Source organism: Gouania willdenowi, chromosome 6 (assembly GCF_900634775.1).
Source record: "Gouania willdenowi chromosome 6, fGouWil2.1, whole genome shotgun sequence".
Classification (NCBI taxonomy): Eukaryota; Metazoa; Chordata; class Actinopteri; order Blenniiformes; family Gobiesocidae; genus Gouania; species Gouania willdenowi.
In genome coordinates, this window is record NC_041049.1 from 53659527 (window position 1) to 53674624 (window position 15098).

General features: G+C 36.8%; 1 protein-coding gene across 1 annotated transcript; it reads left to right on the forward strand.

Annotated features, from left to right (window-relative positions):
- The first annotated feature begins 262 nt into the window (after positions 1 to 262).
- Positions 263 to 10757, forward strand: hsf4 (heat shock transcription factor 4). Its single transcript, XM_028451074.1, has 12 exons — positions 263 to 388; positions 1294 to 1402; positions 1535 to 1662; positions 2253 to 2377; positions 4090 to 4165; positions 5008 to 5075; positions 6783 to 6876; positions 7629 to 7747; positions 8130 to 8360; positions 8494 to 8611; positions 8790 to 8855; positions 10698 to 10757. The coding sequence occupies exons 1-12, from the start codon at positions 263 to 265 to the stop codon at positions 10755 to 10757; spliced, it is 1320 nt and encodes a 439-aa protein (XP_028306875.1).
- The last annotated feature ends 4341 nt before the right edge of the window (positions 10758 to 15098 follow it).

A 15098-nucleotide genomic window follows, 5' to 3' on the forward strand; every position in this document is an offset into this window, starting at 1 on the left:
ACAGATGAGAGTAAAGGAGAAAAACTCTGCGACAGATGTGGGATCTGGTGATTGAGGAGCTCCTTTTCAAACTTTTACCACTGACATGGATTTAAAGAGCACAAGACAAACTTGGGATTATCAGTAACTCATCATCAGAGGCGGAAACATGGACTAGTCTGGCAGCTATCACACACACATACATACAAACATACACACACACACACTCTCATAGACTTGTGCTTTCCTGCCGGGAGCCTTGGTAGGGTGGACAGGTGTCAGGATGCAGGAGTCTCCAGGTGCAGTAAGTGCTGATGGCAGCTACGTTAGCAATGTGCCAGCATTCCTTACCAAGCTGTGGACGCTGGTGGAAGACCCAGATACAAATCTTCTCATCTGCTGGAGCGCCGTAAGACTGTCTAATCAGCATTACTCATTAAGCTATTGGGGATACAATTTTTATTTCATTGTTTTTTTGAATGTGTTATATTATATATATTTCTTTTATTATTTTATCATTTAGTTCAGTCTTGTTTTTATTTATTAAGAGAGTTTGCATCAATCTTCCATGACCTGTTTTTGGACAATAATGCCCATTAAACTGCAGCAATATGGAGAAAAAGGTGTTACAACCAAACAATGTATTTGTTTTATTGATTGGTTGATGAAATGACTGTTGAAAATAGGTATTATAATTATATTGTGTTTTAAGGGACCAGTGAAGGAGAAATGGGAAATTCTAACAATTTCCAATTGTTTCATTGTTTAAATTTTTCAAGTTTCCTTTGTGAAATAATGACCCATTAGCACTAATACAGTATATTAAAATTAACCTAATGCTCATCTGTAAATTAAAATGCACCTTTTCACTAACTTTTTTTTTTACATAATCAATTATTAATTAGTAATTTATAAATTAATCTTGTTTATGAGTTTGGTTTGTTTGCTCTTTACATTGCATTGCTAAGAATGGTTTGTTTGGTTTTTCTTTCTTCTATAACTCAACTTGCTTTATGATCAGTGAATGATTATTGTAATATGATGTTATCTTGACATTTTTAAAGTAAATCTATTAAACTTGAGGTGCTAGCAAACGCATTGGCTTCGTGGCAAGTGGGCTCTGGGATTTATTCCTGGAGTAGGGGACCATCATGGTGGCTTGGGTAAACCACCTGAGTCACTGCTTACTGTATTTTCACAGTTTCTTTACAAATAAGCCTTTTGTTAATCATATTTTGTGATAAAACATCAACCTACTGTTAAGGTTTTCTTGTGTTGATGTAATAATGACTATAACTCGTCTCTTTATTTCAGACTGGGACAAGTTTCCATGTGTTTGACCAAGGACGCTTTGCCAAAGAAGTTCTGCCCAAGTACTTCAAGCACAATAACATGGCAAGCTTTGTTAGACAGCTCAATATGTGTGAGTACAGTTTATCTTTATTTTGTGCAATTATTTTCTCTTTCATTAAGTTTTTGTCTTGTCCTTGATGTGGTCTTTCAACCATTTCCTGGATACTTTTGGTTTTTTTTTAAACGAATGCACTTTTCGCAGATGGTTTTCGTAAGGTGGTGAACATCGAGCAGAGCGGTCTGGTGAAGCCTGAGAGAGACGACACAGAGTTTCAACACCTGTACTTCCTTCAGGGACATGAGCATATGTTGGAGCACATTAAAAGAAAAGTAGGAACTCGCACACACAACATAATATCTTTGAGAGACTAAATATTAGTATATTCGGCAGATATTCTTTCTGTTCTACTTTTTTGAAATGCCAAATAGTTCAATAGAGAAATAATTGAAAGAAAATGACAAATTTACAGGAAATACATTTCTTGGTGTGACTCACAGTGACAATTCTGTAACCTGAAGGACCTTGCACACATTATACTAAACTCCTATAAAGGGAAATACCTGATTGTGTACAGACATTAGACATTTTATGAGGTTTTTATGATTAAAATATTCAAGAGAAAATGTTTAACAGGCCTAAAAAACATTTGGATAAATTAAAATTTTGTTTTAGGGAGATGGAGACAAATGAAAAAAGAGTAACATCTGAACTCACAGTCATTAATAGGACAGGAGCAAGTACAGCATGCCTAATTAATCAAAAAGCAAGAAAACAATGTCACTATGTCCACATCTCATGATGTTCTTTAGCTTTAAAACTAAAAAATGATTGGCAATAGCGATATAATTATTAGAAATAATAAATAGAAGCAACATGTAAACCTATGAGCCTAACAAAGCTTGTTTTGTTGTGTTTGTAGGTGTCCATAGTGAAGAGTGAGGAGACCAAAGTTCGTCAGGAGGACCTCAGTAAACTTCTGTATGAAGTTCAGCTTCTCAGAACGCAACAGGACAACATGGAGTGTCAGATGCAGGACATGAAACAGTGAGTGCACAGTGTGCGTGTGCATGTGTGTGTGTGCGTGTTAGTTAGTTAGTCAGGTGAGCATTCTCTTTCCTCTCATTAGGGAACAACACACAGCACAACGCAGCGCTAACACACACATGACACAGCTGCTATTTTCAGCTACAAAAGCTGCCTGAAAGTAATGTATGTTTTTTTTTTTTCTATATGGTGATTTGTTCCAAAGCAGTGAGGAGAACAACCCATACATCAATTTATTTTATACATCATGAGATAAATGACCCAAAGGATTATTGAGTTTTTCATGCATCTTCTAAAATGTATAAGCAAGTTAGAAAGCCATCACAAAGGAGCTGTTGCTTGTTTTGGAGTGTAAACCATGAAAGAAACTGTGAGCATTGATGGATGGATGATTAAATGTCAAACTGTAAAATATATTTTCCCCTACAGTTTTCAAAACAATGGCCAATTTTATCACCAATTGTTATTTCAAGCCCACGTATGAGGAAACTTGTTTAAACTCAAGTGGAAAAATAAAACAATTGTTGCCACTGTGTTTAACTGAGATGCATCTGCTGTGGTATCTTCATGAATTAACTCATCAATGATTCAGGTCAGATAAAATAAAAGAAACAAAATAAAATTCTAAATAAAATAAATAACACAATAGTTTTGTTAAAGTAGTTTTTGTTTTGTTTTATCCAAATATCATAATGTGTTTAAGGCACAACCTCAACCTGGAGACATTAGAAACTTTAAGATAGAAACTGTTTTTGGTCTTCAAACTTTCTTACATTGACCCACAAAAATAATAAAAAAAAAAAAAAAAAAAAAAAAAAATTCTCAATTCTCTTCTAGTTGCTCAGTAAAGGGAATTATTAAACTTGTGATCATAGTAATGAATTAGTATATAAAAATTAAAATAAAAAACGCTTTTTAAAAGGAGGTGCACTAAGTAGTGTGAATGACTGAAGGCAGTTGTAGTTTGTGGGTAAATATTGTAATTCAAGTTATTACATAGTGTTTTAGATTTGTGCATATTCCCTAAACTTAACCTCAACGATGAAGATGAAATGCCACACACACACACACACGCACACACACACACACACACACACACACACACACACACACACACACACACACACACACACACACACACACACACACACACACACACACCAGTCTATTCCTAAATCCCAGAATAGATCTCAAAGTGCCAAACCTCTCTGATGTTATTCATGGAGCCAGGTGATTCAGTTAGCTGTGAGTTAATTTGTGGGATGCTTTCACACAGCTGTGCACTGAAAATGAGCTTCACAGCCTTCAAACAGCTGACAAAAAAAGGAAGCCCGTGGAAACTTCTGTTATTCATTCAATTAATGATTTAGTTTTCTGTGCTTCTGGCAGATGCTATAAATACCGTGGCCAGCCTTAAGCACAGAGCTATATTACATGTGCTGTTACTGTAAGGTCATCCCATTTACTACAGTCCTAATGATGTCCTTTCAATAGCATGTAATTGCATAGGAGAAGGTTAAAAATAGTTAAAAGATGAGAAGAGTGGCTAATTATTTGTGTCTGGATAGAAGGTTAAACCTGGATGATGAAAATCCTGACGACTCCATCAGGGCTAAGGAAATACATTTCAGAGTTTCATCAAATTCTTTGTATGCAGCAAGGACATGTTTGTATGAGGGACTGATTTATCATGATATTTCACATTTTTGCAGGCAGAATGAAGTTCTGTGGAGGGAGGTCGTCTCACTGAGGCAGAACCACACACAGCAACAAAAAGTCATGAACAAAGTAAGTGCGTGCATGGGTGCGTGCGTTGGTGTGCGCACACGCAAGTGCCTGTGTAACATTTTAACCAGCTGTCATTTACAAAATATTCTCTTTTTTAAATGACAAACTTTGTTTATATTTACACATTCGGTGCCTAGGAAAGAGTGGACTTCAATTCAATTAAGAGAAAACATGTACAGTGACTGTAAAGAGTGTGTTTTACGTTTATTACACCTTTTTTAATTATCATAAATGAATAAATAAATAAAATTTAAAAAAGTTTTAAATTGGGGAGAGTGCAATTTGGCACCCTTCCAGCAAAATGGCACCCTAGGCGGCCGCCTGTGTTGCCTGTCGGGAAGGCCGGCCCTGTATATACCTGTAATAATGGGTTAGATTGTCACTATTACTATAACTCAGGGGTGCCCAAATTTATTTCATTGAAGAGACAAAAATGTATCGCCGTGGAGGGCTACAGGCCAAAATTAAACTTTCATGTTCCAGTGCATGAAATTAAATATGGCAATAACATAACTGTGCAAAATAAACACTTATAGTAGTTTTGAAATTGAAAAACTCAGACACTTAAATCACTGTACTGTAATTTTTTATATATTTTAAATAAATGTATGGGGCCAGTGGGCCAGCCCAAATTGAATGGCCATGCTGTAAATACTCACTTCTCCAAATGTGGCCTGTTTAATGTATATGCAGTTCATAGATAAACATCCAAAGACAGCTTCAAGGTTTTCAAACAATACCAGGAGTTTTTTTTTGTAAACGTGGCTTTGTATGTTTGGATGTGTGTGAAATAAGATGACAATGCTGAATTATGTTTTTTTTTTTTTTTCTACCTTTGCCAGCTGATTCAGTTTCTGTTTAGCCAGATGCAATCCAACAGTCCCAACAGTGTGGGCCTAAAGAGAAAGCTGTGAGTACACACACACACCTACACACGCACGCGCACACACACACGGAGGGGGGGCTAGCTCAGCTGACCAACTGAACAATCCAACGAACGCGATCCTGTGGACGGTGACATGTGCTGAATCAGTCACTCAACGTTCCCAAACACGCACACACACAAACACACACACACATTCGCACACAGTGAGCGCAGAAGTGAAGTGCATGACCCCGGTGCAGCTTGTGTGTGTAAAATGCTGGTTCAGCTTTGTTGCCAGGAGCGAACAAAGTGGACAATAAAAAGGGAACACTGGAAAGCTAAAGTGCCAAATAAAGGTGTATTTCTGGCTAGTGCGGCCTCATGTGTTATGTGGATTTGTGAATGCATGATTGCTGGCTATTATATTTTTCCATAACTTTGGGTCGCCTACCACTATTAATCCTTAATTATAGTGAACAATCAAATAAGGAAGGACTCGTCAAAAATGTCTTTCTTTACAGATGGGACAAAATAAATAAAAGAACTATCATCTACTGTTACATTAGCAGCAGTGACGTGCCGTGAGCACTAGGGTTGGGTAGGCAGGGTGTTGCAAATCGAGACCACCAATGTCGACACCAATGACAATGTCATATCTTTTGGCTGTTAAGTGTTAATCTAACAAAATCGTAAAACTCTATTAAAGTAACTCAAACCATACTATCCCAACAAGATACGTATATCTCATGACACGGCAGCACATCCGTTGTTTGTGTTGGAAACACAGAAACAAGGAGAAAATAACAACAACAACTCAGAACAGCCTCAGTGAGGAGCATCCACAAAGCCAAACCTTCCTTTTGTACCATTCACTGTGGAAACTGAGAACAATTTTATGACTTTACCTTTGCTGAAGGTCTGGTAGCTCAGGTGTTGATTTCCCATCTTTTAAAAGCTGTAATTTTTCCTCAAAAGAAAGTTTCTTTATCGTCTCTAGCGCTGTCATCCTGCCTGTAGTGTTATCTCGCCCACAGCCATGCTGTATCAATTCACTAATGCACTGTGAACGTACGTATAGCATTTAGCATAGCACGGTTACGTCCAAAGGCAGTGTAGAGATCTGCATTTTTACGTAAATGGTTTCCATATTGGCGAACTGACTGCACATGTGCAAACACAGGCTATGAGGGCCAGAGGCAGAGCAGCAATGTGGCTTTGAGAGAGGGTGTGGCCTCCTCCTGCCACAGAATGAGACTTGTGCAGCGTCTCTGCCGTACCAGGAAATAGTGGTGTTGAGTAATTTGGCCTAAGAAAAATAAATTATAATTATATTATAATTAAAACAAATAATCAAAATGTCAATTCACCCTTGGGTAGGCACTGCCTACCCTACATATCCTGCCTACCCTGACTGCACATCACTGATTAGCAGTTATAAGTAGAAACATAAACCACATTTCTGCAAAGCTTTTTTCAACATATCTTCATAAGAAGGCAAATTTAACCTTATTCCCGATGTAAAATGTACTTTTATGTGTTAAGTCATGTTATGTTTAGTACGTTGGAGCAACAGTATCTTTATGTCACTGCTGTTGTTTTGAAGTTAGCACTCAATGGTACAAACCAACACAAATATATGACCTTTAATAATTAAAGCATGACTTGTTCATTGAAACTTCAAATGTGCTCAATTGTGGATCTTTATCTTTGTGATGTGATTGATAATGTAATATAAAATAATGTTTCCTTCAGGCCTCTGATGTTAGACGATGGCTCTTCATGCCCTCCTGCTTCCAAGTTCAGTCACCCAATGGAGACCATCCATGAGCCCTTCTACATCCAGTCGGTGAGAGAACGTACCGATCCAATATCACATCTAAAACATGATCCATCCACCTTGTTGCCGGTATTTTTTAAGGTTTACACAGCAAATACGATATAACCCACTTCCTCTTGACTCCAACATACATTTCATTTGACTGTGGAATTAGGCTGGAAAACTCAGACATGTTTAAAAAGCCTTTTTGAAAAGATGACCGTGGCAAGTGACCTTGACAAAAGGGTTTGTTGTTCTGAAAATGCTGTTGCTAATATTCTTCTTTTGACATAACTAAACATAGTTCTCGTCGATCAGTTTTTGTTTTTGTTTTATTTCTTTTTTTAATCCTTATATTATTAAAATGGTTTTCTTCAAAGGTTGATAACTTAAAGGAAATCTTAAAAATGGTGTTACTGAGGTCTTTATAATGTAGTTTAAATCAATTCATTGTACAATGTCCTGTTGCACTATGCATACAGTTTCACATGCATGCAAGTATATAAAAAAACATGTGTAAATTGTGTACATTGCTTTTAAATCTCCCTGATGGCCTCCTCTCATCAGCCCAGTTTATGATGTATGACCAGTAGAGGGCAGCAGTGTGTGCTGGCAAATCTAACAATATATACCTTTATACTCTTTATTCAAAGGCCTTTACGTCAACTGTTTTATGTTAAAAATATATATATATAAAAATAACTTTTGTTAACCTGATGTTGTAAAAAGGAATCTCATAAGAAATCCTTGAACTGAAACAATCATCTCATGTTTGTCCAAAGCCTTCTAGTGATACTCCATCTTCCTCTTCAAGCGGGCTGGCAGGAGGACCAATCATATCAGACGTCACTGATATATCACAGGCTGGCCTGGCCCTCCAGATACAGCATGATGAAGCCAGGTAAAGGAACATGTCTGACATTGTGCTGTTCAAAGACAAGTATGTACTCTATAGTAAGTTAAAATACACTTTATCAGGCTTATGATAGCATTACAAAGTTGCTGCAGATTCATAAATGTAAATGTACTAGTATACAATATTTTACTAGTTGTTATACACATTTAATAATACATTGTAAATGTGATTGACTGGATTTTAATAGAATATAGTGAATAGTGTCTCCCGAAATCTTACATACCCTAACTTGGGACCATGGTCAGTTGCAAAGTAGTAACATCAATCACCCACATTTTTGTACCTCTACATGTATGTTCCACTCAAAGGATCTTAATCCACATCAAGTTGTTATTGTTTTTGATGCTGTTGTATTTGTTGTTGCTAGGGAGAAGTGTATGATGCTCATCAAAGAGGAGCCTGTAAGTCCAGGTGTAAGAGGGGGAGGAAAGGGATGCCCTGTGGGTGGAGGTGACGCCGTAACACTCCCGTCCTCCTGTGAGGCATGTCCCTCTGAGCCGCCTGTCCTCCCTGTCTCAATGGTCCAGTCTATTTTGGAGGGGAGGGGCTCCGTGGCCTCTGTGGTCGAGAGGAGGTGTAAGAGACCTGCTTTGGACAGGTTCGATCTCACCATGTGGCTTTAGTTTGAAAAATCTTTAAAATGTTCATGGTTACTTGATAAAAATCCATTCTAATCTTTGGGTATACATTACATTGTGTGTGTGTGCATGTGCGTGTGTGTGTGTGTGCAGAATGGAGGTTGCAGAGGCGGTGGAGAACGTTGACATGAGCCTGGAGGAGCTGCAGCTGCTGCTGCTCAGAAGTCATCAGCAGAATAATGTGGAGGCTGGAACCAGCACCGTCATGGATGTCAGTCTCACACTATTAATGTTTCATAAACAAACAGCTTCCATTTGAATAAGTATGAAAGAATGAATTATTTGTTTTGAACAGCAGAATAAAAGCAATGAAATAAAAGTAACGATGAATACAAAAGGCAGTTGGAAAAAGTATGCACTTTAATGTCCTGCTTCCTCTTTCTCTGCAGCCTTTCACATTAAGCCTTCCATTGACTGAGTGGAACTTTACAGAGATGGAGTCCAACCTTAAATCTGTGAGTAATACTAATTCTGTGAAGCATTCAGTTGACTGATATTTATATATATATATATATATATAATAAAGCATGCCACACATGAGCGGATTGTGTTGGTCTGGACAGAACCCTGGGAAGTCCTGGACCAGGTTTCCTCATACACAGACTGCTGGTATCCCACCTTATTTCTACCAGCAGGTTTCTGCTCCTGTTTTCATGTGGTTTGTGGTTGTTTCAGCTCATAAACAATTGTTACAGTCCAAGTAGTAACCAAATAAATGGTGAGTGACTATTAACTGTATTGCTGGTGTGAGGCAACCAATAGAGGACATTTACAATTACAGACTTTTACAAAAACAGTTACACAGCTTTTGCAAGGCCAGTAAAAAAAAAATATTGTCCATCTGTTCATACTAGCACACAGTTAAAGGGAGAGTAAAGGCTCCTTAGGAGAGCTCTTCTTCTCTGCTTCATTGTCTGCTACCAAACCGCAGAGTTCGAACTGTTGCCCTCTGCGGTCACAGATTTTCTTCTGTTTTTATCCTCTTTCGGTAATCAAAAACATCAGCAACTTTTCTTGTATTTTTAGAGCGACCAAAAGCATCTCTAGTTTGGATTTTGACTCAAAAAGCTGCTAAATGATTTAAAAAGTAGGCTGAATTATTCACTCCAATAGAAAACAAAGGGAAACTTACAGGAAGTGGGGCCATATGACATCATCAATCATGTGATTTGAAGATGGTGGAACTCACACAGGTACTAAAACTGTAAACTTTTAAAAGGTTTTATGCCAATCAGAGGAGGATCCCTTTAAGACATGAGACATCCCAGATATAACTTAGTGACTTGGCTCTTTGTAAATCATGTTAATCCTGTTTAAAAACAGCAGAAACACACCTGCAGCTCATGAAACCATAAAAGGTCATTCTGTCCTTAGAAAAAACTAAATAAAATTAATTCACTAGCAGGGTCAAAACGCAGTGGGTTGCAGAGTTTTCTATTCTGCCAAAAGTTGCCCCAGTTTTTTTTTATGCTGTGGCACAAAAGCCAATTCCGATCTTACTGTGCAGCACTTTATAAATAACTTAGTATAAACCACTGTTTGAGGGTAGTGTTTAAAATTTGAATGGTCTACTATTCCACAGCAGTGAGTCATTCATGTGACTTAGCCCAGCTTCACCTCAGAAGGTTTTTTTTGTACTGAAAATAGAACCGTGTTTGAAAACATGCACAGGGCCACAATGTGGTCAGCACAGGATAGGAAGAGAACTTGACAGTTAGGTGGTGGTTGACATAGCTCACTGTAGATAATTATACCAACACAAACAGCTGTCCTTTTTTTTTTTTATCCTCACACAAATATATTATAATTGTGCTTTTTGTTTGACTGTGTGTGATCCATTGGTGGCTGTGACTCACTGATGTAAACCATGTAACAAAAGCTTCCACAGTGTGGCTTGAAAAAGTGTTATCATGTGGAGGTTTTCAGGCAAACTAGGACAGGGAGTCGACTGTGCAGCTGAAGACCCTCAGGTTCAGAGCTCAGTATAAAACAAAGACCTTTCAAAGATGTTACTTTCTTAATGCATTCGATTCCCATTCTTTCTTGTGTTTTGGCCATTAATAGCTTTTCATGTGATGGATTTTTTTTAGCAGTTTGTGCCTAAAGTGTACAAAGGGAGAAATTATTAAATGAATCTTTCAGGTTTGTATCCATGTATTTGGCTTTCTTCATGAGAAAGCAGCTTTAAAGTCTTCAAAGATACATTTTTTTATTTAATATTTATACAAGTATCACAGGAACTGATCTTTTTTAGGAGTTTTTGTGTACATTATTACAGATTTCTATTTATTTTACAGTACATCTTCCAGAACCACGAGGGAGAGGCTTTCCAAGCTGCTGGTTGTGAGGAGCAGTAAAAGGTAATATTCATCATCGTCATCGTCGTCAGCTCACCGAAACATACAGAACTACAGTACTCGGAGAGCATAGACCTCCACCAAGTACAGCACGATACCCGGGTGGGATATAAACGCAATGCACTTCCCTACCACTTCTACATTACCCATAAGCCACTGCGCTTAAAGGAGCAGGCTCGAGCACAGCTCCTATTTTCCTATTGTTTGGTATTTTCTCATTTTTGGTAAGCCAGAACATCACCAAAATGTGATCACCTGTTCCTTGTCCTATTATCAACATTTCCTGACAATGTCTTCCAAATCTGTTCATAACCTTTCAAGTTATCTTGCTAACAGACAGACAGAGACAGACAAACAGACAGACAGAGACAGACAAACAGACAGAGACAGACAGATAAACGCAGGGTAAAACATAACCTTCTGCTCTGCGCTTCGCGCTTGGCAGAAATAATGATATGGAACCTTTCTTTATTCTTCAGTGTCCTGTCACAAGCTCATATTAAAAATAACAAATCTAATCTAACCTTTTTACCACTGTCTATATTTCACAATGTTTCATATATTTTGGTGCATCCATGAATAATTTCCTGAAGCGAAACATAAAAACATTCCATTCATTTTGGTTTTTTTCTACTTTTTTCTCTCCCATTTTCTTTATTGTCTTCATGATAACCCTGAGTATGTAATATCTACTGTAAGTCTTAAATTAAACCATTACAATTAAAGTAATATAAATAAGTAGGGATGTCCCGATACAACTTTTTCACTTCAATACCAATATTGCAGCCTTGAGTGTTTGCCAATCCAATATTAGCACAAATCATACATGCCTTTATTACTTATTTTGTAGTGTGAAATGTTAGAAAAGGTTTGATCAGGTGATGTTACTCAGACAGAGAACAATAGTCAGCAAAACTGACCCATTTATAATTAACCAATGAATTACATACATTTTAACCTCAAACATAAGAATATTCTACAATTGAAAAAATAAATAAATTAGAAGACAGAAAAATAACCTCATTAAATCCTTATATAGGAGATTTTAAATGCAGGCCAATATAATCCAAAAGTCTTTATTTTTTTCGCTGATATCGGACCAATATCAATATTGGATCGGGACACCCTTATAAAAAGGGAGCCTCCTTTGCAATTTTTTTTTTATTTAGTTATTTTATGTAGTCATATTATGATGATATTAGTGAGGATGAGTTAGGGTTAGAGGAAATTTCAGCTTTTTCTACTTTTAAGCCCTTCATCCGCAGCCATTCTTCAACCCAGTTTGACCATTCAACCTTTAATATGTTCAGCTACTACCTACAACCTATTTCAACTTCTTTCAACCTTATTGCTAATATTCGCTATTGCTAGGTTAATACTAATGCTAGGCGAATGCCAATGATAGGCTAATGATAATGCTAGGTTTGTGCTAATGCTAGGCTAATGCCATTGCTAGGCTATTGCTAACACTAGGAAAATGATAATGCAAGGCTAATGCTAATGATAGCCTAATGATGATGCTAGACTAATGCTAACGCGAGGCTAATGGTAATGCTGGGTTTGTGCTAATGCTTGGCTGATGCCATCGCTAGGTTAGTGCTAATGCTATTGCTAAGCTAATGCTGACACTAGGATAATGATAATGCTAGATTAATGCTAGGCTTATGCTAATGCTAGGCTAATACTAGGATATTATGCTAGATACTGCTAATGTTTATGTTATTGCTAATGCTAGACTATGCTAAGCTAATGCAGCGTGACATGGGCCAACATTTGCGTCCTCACTTGCATTTTCTTCAGGTAATGCAAATATTCAAATTTATATTTTTTCTATACCTTTTTTTCTGATTGTCCCTTTTTGTAATGCTGAAACACTTAATCTCTGTCTCTTATCTGTTTGTTTAGGTTTATTAAGATCATAAGGATTATTTTTAACATTTTCTTTCCAGGTGACCATAATTTGTAAAAAATCCTAAACCAATTTTTTTGATGCATCGTTGTGATAGATCTTGTCAGTGTATAGTAGCTTAATTTGGCAGTAATTGCTTTGTGTAAAGGACTGGACAAATGATACTTGAATGCACTGCTAAAGAAGAGTTAACTCAAGTGAATTCCTCTGCTCGCTCCATATTTAATGTGTAAACACGAAGGTGTGATGCACGCCCTCAGACTGACTGTCATCTCCTATTGTTTCCCTCCTCAGTGAACAGAAGCAGCACCTGCCTTCATTAGTGCACTCTGCATGAGTTTGGTCCCAAAGGCCCGCCAGGCGTTTTCCCCTCTTGGGACACGATCCCCACGCCTAACATTAACCACAGCCTTCGATGCTCTGTTATTTCATGTTGAAAGGCTTTCTAAAGCTAGCTTTGAGAGCTGGTGAGCTGCTCTGTGGCCTTGACCCCTGTGCCACGTTTCAGAGTTTTAAAAACAAGTGTGTTTTGACATGATTTCATCCTGACTCGGACGTTCATTCAATCGGATGCAGACAAAGCATTCTTGACTCTTGCACTTTAGTCTTTGTGTGAAAGGGAGTTTCTGCTTGTCAATCTGACTTTTCCTTTCTTTGAGCTAATTGCTGTGAATTTAAAACAAATTATTACACAAATTTGAGTTACTTATCTAGATTATAATTAAATGCTAGAGCTAACAACTGATATAGTCAATATTTAAAACAATATATGCAGGTATAGGGGGCCTTCTCATTCATTTCAAATGATAATAAACTGTGTAGACAGGCAACTTGTTTATAATAAAAGATCTTACAAATTAAATATGTATTGACTGGAGTCAAAAAATCCACAAGGAAACTTTGATTGATCAAAATAAGACAGTCTCCTTATCCAATGTATCTTTGCGAGCCTGACAGGATGATTTGATATGTCAATTTTCCAGAATATGTTATTTTCCTTTGTCATTAAGCATGAACATTATCGCGTTTTTGCACAAAATGTGTCACTCCTATGCCTGCCAGTTCATTATGATATCTTTGTAGGCATCCCACAACTCCATAGATGTGTGTTTACACAAATAGCAGCATTATTGTTGAGATTTATATGGAGAGCAAAGTATTTCATCTCAGAGACTAGCGATCATTGAATGTTAACACAATTGTGTCAAAAAATAAAAACAAAGGAAATATACCTTATATAATAATGATACTATTCATATAAAAATATGACAAAAGAAATCAGCAGAGCTGTTTTCCACATTAGGATAATATACCTGTAGTGTTTTTTTCCTAAACTCTGCTATGGAGCTTGTTTATAAGGTGGTTGAATGTGTATTTAATACACTGACAGGATTACAAGCTTGAATTGTACATTCATTACTTATTTGCTTACAGTTTAGGTTATTGATCGTCACCACAGGTTGCAGGCAACTTTTTTTTTTTCCTTTTACTCAATTTGTGTCAATTTTAAAACTAATTCTGGGGTTCTTCCTGCAGTTAACTGTGCAATACTGTATAGAAATGTTGGATCTCACAATAAATTATGTTAGAATGTTGTAAACTTTAGTTGTGAGTCATAAACTGCTACACAATGCGGCGTGTTGCACTACCAACCTATTACCTACAGCTAGAATCAACCAAACTTAACCATTAAAGTAACATTGCACTGAGGGCGTTAGTTAGCTGTAGCGTTGCTCCCACTAAGGCTATGGAATAGCGAGTTTAGCCATCTGATATGTTTGAAGTTGGAATACTTTTTTTTTTTTGTATTTCTCAATTGATTTTAGACATACAAACAATACATCATCAAGGAACAAGCAGAGCTCTATGCTCACTAAAGCTAGCACAGTTTACATAGAAAGCTATGTGTTATTTGAACAAAGCATTGTCAAATTTCTCAAACAATGGAATATTTTAATCTGGTAATTGATACACCACAAAGTGTTTGGAAAAAAAAAGAAGTAACTATTCAGATTTAACATATTTACTTTGAGTACATCGCTTAACTGTCGTTCTAACTTAAAGCCAACACAAACCGCCCTCTGCAACGTTTTTAATGGCAGACTTTCCTTTGTTGCATTTATATGAAAAGGGAGAACTTTCTACCTGTGGTGTAAAACAATCACAATTGCACTAAAAAAGAAAACTATTGTATGGTATTTTAGGGTAAATATTAATTTTGGAAAAATTTCATTTGTTCTTGTTGATAGTATGAGTGTTACTGACATTTTTTAAAGAGTGATGAATGCCTGCATTCATTTGCTGTTGTGTTCTTAAATTTACTGTGTTTTCTATTTAAGTTTTTTGCACTGAAACTGAATGGATGAGTGTTTAAATGACATTTATGCTTGTTAAAGGTTGAATTTAAATAAGGGATCTTTTTTTTTTTTTTT

Bases quoted from the DNA above. Each gene is read 5' to 3' on its own strand.
- hsf4 (XM_028451074.1), top strand. From the start codon at position 263: ATGCAGGAGTCTCCAGGTGCAGTAAGTGCTGATGGCAGCTACGTTAGC. The intron at 389-1,293 runs GTAAGACTGTCT...TCTTTATTTCAG, and splicing joins TTCTCATCTGCTGGAGCGCC to ACTGGGACAAGTTTCCATGT. The intron at 2,378-4,089 runs GTGAGTGCACAG...ACATTTTTGCAG, and splicing joins CAGATGCAGGACATGAAACA to GCAGAATGAAGTTCTGTGGA.